This window comes from Coloeus monedula, assembly GCF_965178545.1.
Source record: "Coloeus monedula genome assembly, chromosome: 3".
In the NCBI taxonomy this organism is placed as follows: Eukaryota; Metazoa; Chordata; class Aves; order Passeriformes; family Corvidae; genus Coloeus; species Coloeus monedula.
The window spans coordinates 41,707,973-41,719,091 of NC_138783.1; the positions used below are offsets into that span (position 1 = coordinate 41,707,973).

The 11,119-nt window shown below is 39.9% G+C and overlaps 1 protein-coding gene across 1 annotated transcript; it reads right to left on the bottom strand.

Annotated features, from left to right (window-relative positions):
• Positions 1-975: 975 nt before the first annotated feature.
• LOC309571425 (stromelysin-1-like) lies at positions 976-7,799 on the bottom strand (the record flags this gene model as incomplete). Its single annotated transcript, XM_082278909.1, has 10 exons — positions 7,716-7,799; positions 6,712-6,953; positions 6,475-6,623; positions 6,039-6,164; positions 5,351-5,512; positions 5,062-5,218; positions 4,150-4,283; positions 3,469-3,628; positions 2,153-2,253; positions 976-1,076 (listed from the first exon to the last, which is right to left on the bottom strand). Exons 2-10 carry the CDS (start codon positions 6,882-6,884, stop codon positions 976-978), a joined length of 1,263 nt encoding a protein of 420 aa, XP_082135035.1. The 5' UTR covers positions 6,885-6,953; positions 7,716-7,799.
• Between the last annotated feature and the right edge of the window lie 3,320 nt (positions 7,800-11,119).

Consider the following 11,119-nt stretch of genomic DNA (forward strand, 5'->3'; position numbering starts at 1 on the left):
AATCAACTCAAAATAAATTTTGAACATTTCCACAGTCCCTTTCAAACATGACAGAATAAATTTTATAAAATCCCTAAATGCTCTTAGCCAGGATATTGATCCCTATCCCCCCCCAAGGTGAGGTGATGGGGACCCTCTCATTCACACATGGTGACGGATGTCCCTCAACTTATGGACTGTCCCCAGAGAAAACTGGAGAGGAGAAGAGGCAGGGCAGGACTGTCTGGCTTTTCCCAACATGCCAGTGTGCCCCTCTGCTCCCGTGTCTGTGGAGATGAACCTTTGGTCACAGAATGGGTAGGGTTGGGAGGGACCTCAGTAGGGTCATCTGCTCCAACCTCCCTGAGAATACATTGCACAGGAAATGACATGTATCAATAAATACTTTAGGGTAGAATTCGTCACACTTAAATTTAGCCTGCTATTATCAGGTGTCCAACAGAAACTGCCTCTCCATTCAGTGAAAAAAAGAAGCACCTCGACCTTTCAGCACCCACTTCAGGCTGGGAGGGATTGCTCTCTGGAACTCCTGTATGTCTCACTGTAACTATGAGCACTAGGTAAGTCTTTTTGGTTAACTTTGAAATATCTAGAAGCGGTTGAAAGCAATCCTAGCTTTAGGAAGAGAAATGCTCCTCCTCATGGACTCCTGGCTCCATGGCAGGGCTCTGTGTAGGGTGATGTACAGCAAGAAGAGTGAAAAGAAGATGGTGGAAATAATAAAATCAATCACAATTTTGTATCAAAAGTAAAAACTTCATTGTTGTTTGGTAAGCTAGCCAGCCTGATGTTAACTACATGCTTATGTACATATCAGTATGTTAAATACTGTTCTGCTATTTAAAGAAACACAGATTGTGTGGGGACTGACATCTGCTGACTAGTGCTGAAGTACCTGCATATTCTATATATTTGTAAAAGAAAAAGCTTTTCTGGCACAGTAACAGTACATTCTTTCTTACAGATTTCATTTTCTTAACATGGAAACCAAAAGTTTGTCTTTAGGAAGCGTGCAACTCTCTTCTTATGAAGATCAAACTCAAACTGCTTTCTTCCACTGAAGAAATAAAGGAAGCCTAGGAAAACAAACAAACAAAAACCAACCCAGATGAATTATGATATTGCAGATATAAAGATATGTACACTTTAACAACATCCTCAAAGAGCTCAAAGCAACCTTTGGATACATTTATGCTGCCAAAAGCATCTACTCCCAGGTGTAACCTCTGCAAAACATGGCACAGCAGCATGAGGGCACCTTCCACAGCAAACCAGCTATGCACATGCTGCACAGGCTGCATCATGTATTCAATGAACCCCACAAGGTCACACTACAGAGGATGTATCCCGTGCGTTTGTTCAGTGTAAAGTATCTGCTCTTACACACCAGCTGTGCTGAAACCCCCAGAAGGATGCATTCCTAGCCACCTGTGGGTAGGCATTGCACATTCCCCAGTGGGGCACAGAGCACAGCAAGGTGTGAGCAGGTACTTGCTTGATGGGTGCTGCCAGATACCATGCAGGGAAGGAGAGGTCCAGCCTGGGCTAGTCACTTCCACACTGCTCTCTGGGAGAGAGATCTCTCAGCTCAATGTGTGAGACTTGTTTCGAAGGAAGAAGTAAGATTTGTTATGAAACAATTAACATGCATGGGTTTGGATGAGCAGCAGATGAGGAGCAAACAGGCAACTGGGAAGCTGTGACATGTGGCAGTGTGAATGCACCCTTGAGTCTAGTCCAGCATCTCCCTAAGTACCACTCACCCTCATGCAGGAGAAGCTGGTGCTGATTGTTTTGTGTCAGAGGGCCAGGCTGTGATAGCCTCTCTCACAGCAGGTACACCTTACATTGTTGAGACGCCACTGTCTTGAGTGTTGATTTTTGTGGCATGATGTGCACATCAGCATGAATACAGATACATCTGTCCCTTAGAGCTGGCCTTTCCAGATGTGCAGCTGTCACCAAAGGTGCACCATCATTATGTTTCAAGGGGGTGAAGTGAAGCATGGGAGTGTTATGTGACTGCTTCAGGGTCTTGTTGGTCATCCTGGGGATTCTGAGCAGCATGTAGAAATGCCTCTCTCTGCCCAAGCACTCTCAGCCCTATCACACTGAGCATTTTGTATAGATTTTAGTAAGAACAGCAACTCACTTTCATATTGAAAAACAGCATCAATCTTCCCATTAATTCCTGGAAATATATCTCTTATCAGTAATGGCTTCCTATCCATAGACTGACTTCTTTTATCATAACTGAGAAAAGAGATAAACAAACAGGAGTCAATGAAATCCGTAAACAACTCTTGATTAATTCTCTCAGCACATTATCTCCTACCTATCAACAGATAACCAAGTTTATTGAAGATTTTCAGTATTATTTAGGTAGAGAGACACAATTTGCCATAAATTCATTATTATTCTGTGAATTTCTTCTATTTACTCCACCTTAAGATACATCTAAGAATACCTAATATTGGAACCATCACCATAGATCTGCTTTATGTTTTTTATGAGAGACCATGCCTCAAGGAGTGATAGATAATAGATCAAAAAAAGAGTGCTTTCATGTTATATCTCTGTAAGAAAAGTTTATCAGGAAAAATCTGGGGTTTTTTTTCTGAAGTTATAAGCTATTTTAAGTCAATTTACTTAAGTTACTTACAGCAAGCTGTTACATTATTGGTGAAGTGGACTTTATCTATCAGTGCTGGAATAAGAGGGCTTGTGAAAGCTTTTCCCTTCTATAATTTGCTTAACAGGAGATTTAATGATCTAACTCTTCATCATTCGAGTTACAAGAGTTCGACCTAAAATGTTGAAGTCTAATCTTCTGCCTAAACTACAAATAAGTGGCTGAATAGTTACTCTGTGGTGATCTCTGTATGTACAATCATTTGGGCATTGTGGTGGAAGGAAAAAGAAGTTTTGTTCATCTGCAATACTTCAGGTTATTTACTGCTTCCACTACATGAGCACTTTCTTTGTTAGAAATCTATGTCCTGTAAGACAAACTTGAGCAGTAGGGATTGGATTGGAAAAAAAAAAAGATAACCATTCACAGCAGATAATTCATTGCAGTACATAGCATTTATCATCAACTTTATGAAACTATCTGTTAGTAACTGGAAAATGGGTGACATTCTCCTTCTTACTCCACAGAAACATATTTGATATAAATAGTGAGCTTCTGCCTGATTTCCTGAGATGACCTGGGGAGCTGTATGATGGCTTTTTAACCAAGGCAGCTAAATGAAAACAAAAAACCAAACAAACTGTTAAATAGTTAAATCAACTAAAAGGAGAACTTAAAAGTACTCTTCCACCTCCTTTCAAATATTTTTCAACAACCAGTTGTGACACTGAAAGAGATCACCAGAAGTGCCTGACTAATGCATCCTAAATCATGACAGGATATTGATCATGTGGTTATGTTTGTTTCTACTTATAAAGTAATACAGGAAATATTACCTCCAAAATTTGTCCGCTATGAAGTAATATGTTTTGCCCTCATTTCCATTATGAAAAGCTGCATCAATTTTGGTAACATCCTTTGAAAAACCCAGGGTTTTGAGTTTTTGAGGGTATCCAGGAAGTATGGTATCTCCCCTCACAACCCAGAATTCATTCCCTATTAAGAAAAGTTGATAACAACATGTTATGAGAATCTTCTTCTGGAAATGACACAATCCTTTTCATGAAATCTAATGGTTACCTTAAAATGACCACTGTACTTGAAAATAACTGAAAATAGTTGTAGAGTCCAAAAAAATGCAATAATTATCCACATAACTTTTTTTGAAAACTGAAATTTCACTCCTTCTTCATACTTATATTTGTTTCCCACAAGCTTGGAAGAAGCAGGTGGTATCATTCTTAAACTCAATAGATAATTTCCCAGAAAAGAAGAAAAGCAATGACACTTATTCTGGGGGGGAAATTTTTCTATGTGGATATTAAAAAAAAAGATACATGTTCTTTAACTTGGATAATGCTTTTGTTATCTCTATGATTGAACACACACAAATTTATTGGACTAAATTAAAGATTGTGGAATGCTACAGAAACAGTTTAAGTGATTTTGAAACCAGACACAAAATGTCAAGGCTAGTTGGGAATATAGCATGTGAAAATAAAAAGACAACATTTTACCTTTAAAAATGACCATTTCATCTTTTTCAGAAATTTCATATGCAGCATCAACACCAGGTGGCAGCCGTGGCCAGAATGACGATATCAAATCAAATTCAGCTGTTCTGACTGCTGGATGTTTGCGCCAAATATGCCTCGTGTAAATACATAACAGGTTTTAAACAAAATCAGATGTTCACACACATTAATGCATGAAAACACATCATGGCAACAGGGGCAGTATATATCAGACTAAACTCAACCATGTACCCTTAGTTATACTACATTCCCTGTAAAGTTGATGTAAAGACAGTTATTTGCATGGTGGGATTGTTCTCTTCTTGATGCAGACATCTAAAATAGGTCAGATGAACCCTTTTGTCAAAACATTTATTTCCCCTAATGCAGAAATTGAACTTAGAGGGACCTGGCTCACATGGCTGGTATGGGGTAAGACTTTGGGAACAAAAGTGCAATTTTCCTTTCTTTTTATTATTATACTAAATCCTCACTACAGGGGCTCTTCAAGTAGGTATTTGTCAGGGCTGTCTCAGCTCTCTCAAAGCAAAGACACCAAAGAGGGTATGAAGTGTCCCAGAGCTGGTGATGTGTTTTGCCAAACATGTTTTGCTCTCCCAGATGCTGAACACTTGGGACTTGTTTACAGCCTAAAGTGAAAACAGCCCATGTTTGCAGAGGAGCCATCTTTTCACCCTCCATTCACAGCAGCCCCTGTTCCAAAAGTCATCCTCCTCCTTAAACCTCTCTCTTTATTTCTCCACCACCCTCTTTGTTTTTGTTTTCCATCTCTTCTCCTGATTCCCTGTCTTGTCTTCCTGTCTAAAATGGCTGATATTCTGATTATTTTTCTCTGCTGTGGGGCATAATTTAAAAAGTGACACCCAGCTATTTTACTTCCAGAAGCTGACTTACTTGTCTTTAAAGAACATTATTTCTCCACGGAAAGTGGTGACAGCATCAAAAGTTAAATTGGAGCTGCAGCTGTTTGGCAATACAGGATCTTTTGACTCAGTTGGGTCTTTTATCTCAGTAGATTCCCTTTGATCATTGTTTGTGTTAGGAGATGGTCCTAAAAGAAGCAGTTTATGGAAGAAATTTTAGTGTGAACTCATTGAGATATACCAATACACAAAAATGTCACTGAAAGGTATCCAAAGTCTTTGAAATTATAAGCAGTAGTTGATGAAAAAATCTGAATTACCATAGAGGTACTGTATGCCAGTAATATCATCCTGATGAAGAAGGAGTACTGAAGGGTCAAACTTCCTGTAAACTGGATACATCAGAGAATTGGGATCTTTGGAATGGTAAAGTCCCAGTGAATGGCCAAACTCATGGGCAGCAACATAAAACAGGTTCGTGCCTGAAAACATCAAACAAAACACATAATAGGAGACTGGTGTCTTTTTATTTGTCCTGAAAAACATGGAGGGCATAAGGTAGGTCAGAGGCTTTCAGAGATGCTTGCTTAAACAAATGAAATTCTTGTTGGAAATTCAGTTGGAGATGAAATTCTGGTCAGAAGTTAAAATAATGGAATTCTTATAGCAGAGTACAAGGAAATAGTCTGTAGATCCTGCAGAATTCAGTGTGGGAGAAGGACCCTGGGCCAGTGCAAGTGAGGTAGATGTGAGGGAAGAATGTTGGAGGAGTGGAGAGAGGGAGGGCCCCCTTAAAAATAAGTCTCTCTCCAGTGCATGGCAGAAGCTGAGTTGGGGACTTAAACTAGAAGCTCAGAGGTTTTATATAGCTATGAAACCAGCTGTCCAGTGCTCCTTCAAATCAGCAGCAATTTAAACACTTCTTAAAGAAGAGAGAAGACAGACACTGCGCTCTTGATTCCATGTGCAACTTTCTTCAGGAATGGTTTGGAGATCTTAATTACCTACCCTCTGTGCTTTTGGTCCATGTTTCATCCTCATCAAAGTGAGCATCTCCACCAAAGTCCTTGCCAGGTGCATAGGCATGAGCAAGGGAGCCTCCTGGGCCGTCAAATGGGATGAAGTCGTTGTGAGCTGAAGAACAAATCCCATACAAGCTGACTGGGGGTTCATGCACACATTGAGCAGCACACAGCAGGTATAGATCCAGTGAGCTACTGGCAGCTCCCTATATTTTCTTCCTCTCTCTCTTCATCTGCCTCTATGCCCTCCCCCAAAGTCTGTCAAGAATTGTAGCCATAGCACCTAGAGCAAGAACTGTGTGTTTCACTTGTTCAACTGGACATTGAACTTCACATGTGCTATGTATGGGAGAAATCATTCCAGTTCAACTGCTCCTTATACTGCAGCAACTTGGCAATTACTCAGTTGCATAAAGATTTACCTCTGGCTGCAAAGGAGATCATTATGTCTGCATCACCTCGGTCCTTCTTGATGAATCTCAGTGGGGTCACACTGCTCCAAACACTTAACGCCTTCTTGATCACTGCATTGACATCTGCTGGATGCAGGTCTGGTGTGTAGTTTACTATCCTTCAAAATATAAAAAGAACCAGTTGTGTTCTTACCGCTCACCCTGTATTGCACACTGTCTTGACATGAAGAATTCCATTGTGATTACCTGTATGTCAGGACTTGTTTTGTCCATTTTGGCTCTCCTGCAAAGGTGGAGAACCCAGCTATGTCAGGGAATCCACAGCGGCGTTTCTGTACCAAGTCCAAAGTGCCAGAATCCAGTTTCCCTGTCACCTCCAGCCGAAAGAATTCTTGCATTTCTTTTAACTTTTGGGACATTGCACTGTCACTTTTCCAAACAAAAGATTCCCCATCCTTCTTAAAGCCATAGTAATTTTCCAGGTACTTCTAATGGAAAAAACCAAACCCAACACTTAGAACAACCAATAGTGTTTGCTTTTATAGCTTATAAGGTATTATACAAACACCAGTCAGTCATATGCCTTTGGTACTTTTCTTTCTGTTCTATGACAGCATGGATAATAGTTTGTTAAAGCCTGTATGAATATTTTTCTCTTAATAGTAGTTTTTTTACATTGTATTATCACTATAAATATTTTGTAGTTATCAAAAATACTTTTAAAATTAGTATTTGTTTAACAAATTATTTTTTGATAATGTGCCCTCCACTTACCCTGTGCCCTAGGGTTACCTAGAATCCTTTAGAGGAAGTAATTGGAAATACACAACTGAATATAAAATTTCAATAGTTGTATCCCATTTCCCTACATTTTAGATAGTAATAATTCAGAAAAAATGCTATACTTATTTCATGAAGAGTTATGTTTCATAATATTACACGTCACATAAATAACCACATTTCTACCTGAACTACAAACCAACCCTAGACTGACTCAGAAGTTTAATTATTTGTAGAATTAACAGAGTGAATGAATGCATCATTGGATTTAATTGATCTCTAAAAAAAAGTAAAATAAGATGAGTTGGTGCTAAAGTAGCCTTTGTCATCACAGTACCCCCCTCCATTCTGAGAAATATTCAATCAGTTATTTATTCTACTTGCTCTTTGGCTGCTCTATACTGGTTACACAGACTGCCGTGGATGCTCAACAGTGGCTAAACATCTCCCCAGAGGTCTGCCTTCCTCACCTGGATAAGCTTCAGGCCTTCTTCCTTTGTCTGCCTTGTATCTGCAGGAAAAGCACAGGAAAGTGCTGCACATAATAATAGGAGAAATGGGCGATTTTCCGTTCTCATTTGCACTAATCTTTAGAGAGGTCTTTTTTGTAGTCTTCCACACACCTGCTTCACCTTTATATAGTATTTGTTTGCTTTATAAAGCTTTCCAATCCCTGACTCATTGATTCTCAAAATGTCTAGCTAGCAACAGAACATGAAAACAAGGGTTTTGCCATAAAACAGATCAGTGCTGTCTTTCATCCGGTTCCACCCTTGTGCAGGTTTTGCAACATGGAAATATGATTAATGAGAAGATAATAGACCTGTAGATCTTTTTAATAAGCTTATTAACCTTTTAATTGTTAAAATGTAGTCTAACTCTCCGAAACTTAAAGCATATCTCTTTACTGCTTTCCATTCGAAGATAATACTGATTTCAAAAGGGTTGTTGAAGTACCTAAAGTGACAAATATTCACAGAAGGTTACAGGACTGTAGACTACAAACAGAAATTAGTTTTCTAGGTTTCTTTTTTTTTGGGGGGGGGAGGGGGTGGGTGGGTGGGTTTATACCTTTTTTTTTGGAGGCTATTATAGTGCCACCATCTTTCTCTTTGATAGAGTCCTGTCAGTGTTTTAACTCCTTGCTTGATGAAGCAATGCTTTGTTTATGCAGTTTTTTTAAAAGAGTTTGCGCCTGGATTAAACATTCTTTTTTTTTTTCTGCAGGAAAATGTGAAATTAACACAAATAAATGAAAATACTGTTTCCAGCATATATAAAAATTATAAAAATTGAGCCAAGACATTTTCATGTTACTTTTATTCAGCAGTTTTTTCCACTTTCTCAGAGAATTGCCCAAAGACTTTGTATTTCACACTCTCCTTCTTTGATACTTACTATAAGGTTTTTAAAAGCACTGAGGTTTTCTGGATCAAACTATGATGGCTGTTCTTGTCACAGAGAGGTTCCTATGTTCTCCATTTCTGCCATTGGTGGTAAGAACTGCTGACACTCAACAGCAGGTTCACTCTAGATTGGGTCCACTTTTCCTCCATGCCCAATCACACCCTCCATGCACTACCACAAATGAGGACAAAGCAGTGGGCATGGGAATCCTGATGAGAGATGTCTACTGCCATTGAAGACAGTCTTACATATCCAAGACTTCTGCATGGGGCTGACAGAGGATTTTGGGTAAGCCTGCAGTGCAGGTGGGACTTTGAATGTGCAGAGAGATAAACTCCCTTCCACAGAGCTGGTGGGATAATAGACATGTGAAAGGAGAGGTTATAAATATATTGTGCGCTTGAGATATTTGCTGAAATTATTTCCTCCTGAAGAGCATTGTGTTGGTACCAGAAGGATCCCCTGAGCACAGCATGCCAGTGGCCATCCATAGGCAGGACGAGAACGATTGCTGGATCTGGGCAGCTGAAACAGGGACTGTCACCAGCAAGTCTGGTGGGACTCCACAAAAGTCATCTGGTCACTGAGGACAGAATTCCTACCCTAAGAGCAGACACCTACCTGTGGCATTTCCACTGGAGAGAGAACCCCTCCCTAGACCTGGAAGGATTTGGACAGGCTCTGGGAATAACCTAGAAATGGGCCAGCTGAGCTGACAGGAAGCAATTCCCTGCGGGAGATTTTGATAATGGCTCCACTCACACAGTTATTTGAGGTGTACCTGGGTGGGTGAGATGAATCTAAAAATTGGCTGCAGAGTTCTCCTGTGCAGCTTAAATACTTCTCTGCAGAAACAGCTTCTGGTACTTACAGCTCCCCTATAGCCTTCCAACTCTTTTTGTTTTCTCTTCCCTCAGTGTCTCTGTGTGTACTAGAAGGAAAAAGTAACTTTCCAGCCTGTAGGACTTAAATTTTCATTGCTCACCTTTGTCTCTAATGAGAGGGGTATTGGAAGCTGTCAAAACCATCTAAGAATGTATTGATGAAATTTTTACGGTTTTCTAATTATCAGCCTCCTCAAGGACATACTTTTGCTACTCTGTCGACCTCTTACTCACTTTTCTTGTTACTATTCCCCATTTCCCTCAAGACATCAATCACCTAGAGATCAATCATCTAGAATATGCTTTGTGAAGAAAGTTCCATAATCACAGAGATCTTCTTTGATGTTGTTCTTTGAGGTGACTTTATCCAGAAGTAGCACAATGTATAATGTCAATCTCATTTTGGATTAAAGAAGCCAGTGTGAAAATTGCTATGTTCTCCTTTTTTTCAACCTTTAAAAGAGTCTGAGCAAACTCCTAGGATTACCCTTATCTCTACCTCTTCTGGAATTAATCTTCTGCCTTGGATGCATTCCCATAGCCCCACCCTAAGCTAGCTGTACCCGAGAAAGACATATAACTGACAAGAAGTGTTAAAGTTTGCTCCTTTCTTTTGGCAAGGTTATTGCTAGTTCACAGGTTATGTATTTTAAAACTAGTGAGTATGTAGTATAGAGAAAAGAAAAAGAACATCTCATAGAGCCTCAATAGGATCAAGCTAAATTGATTAGTTTAATTACTCAGTTTGAGACTGCACCTCTCTGCTGCTTTATGTATCCTCAGTGTCCTGGCCAGGCTGAACTCTGGTAGCAGTGTAGGACCCTTGGATAACACCTGGAAGAGAAGGTCTGTGCATGGGAATCTTCTGAGCTGTAAAACGGCAGCTTCAGCCTGTGCTGCCATGAACATTGCTTAACTCAGTGCCTTTGGCACCTCCTTCCCGGCTGTGCTGCAAACCCTCAGACCTGGCAGCACAAACCTATCCTCAAAAATGTCTTATTGCTGACAAAGTGAGTGTGTGACCTACTTCTGGCTTTTATATAAAAGTTGTGAGTCTCCAGTGTGGTAATGCTGATTCACTGACACCACTCGATGTTCCAGTCAGCTTGCACATGGGTCACCCTTGCTCTCTGTCAGTGAACTCATTAAGGGGTTTTTGCCTGAGATTTCATGTGCAGGGGATTGGGTCTAGGTCAACTGTTGAGCAGTCAAGAATTTTAGATGTAATAGGTTCTTTTTTGTGTTTCTAATTTGCATGCCTGCTCCTGGATTCCAAGGAAAGCTCCTATTCATACAGGACAAGTACTTGAAATTATGTTTATGGATAAATTTCCCCTGCTGGTACCCAAGAGGCCTTTAATTCCAGAAATCATTTATGAGTTCTAACAAAATCCTGGTTACAGGAAATCTTCTCTTTTTCACTAAGTATAGACAGGCAACTCCAATATTCCTATTTCCAATGTTTCCAACGTCATCTGAGCTACGTCTTTCATTTGCCAGGAATTTCATTGCTTTTCCCAAACTGAAAGTAATGTTCTTTCATTTCAAAGTTTAAGACATTAACAAAGCAGGAATACACATAA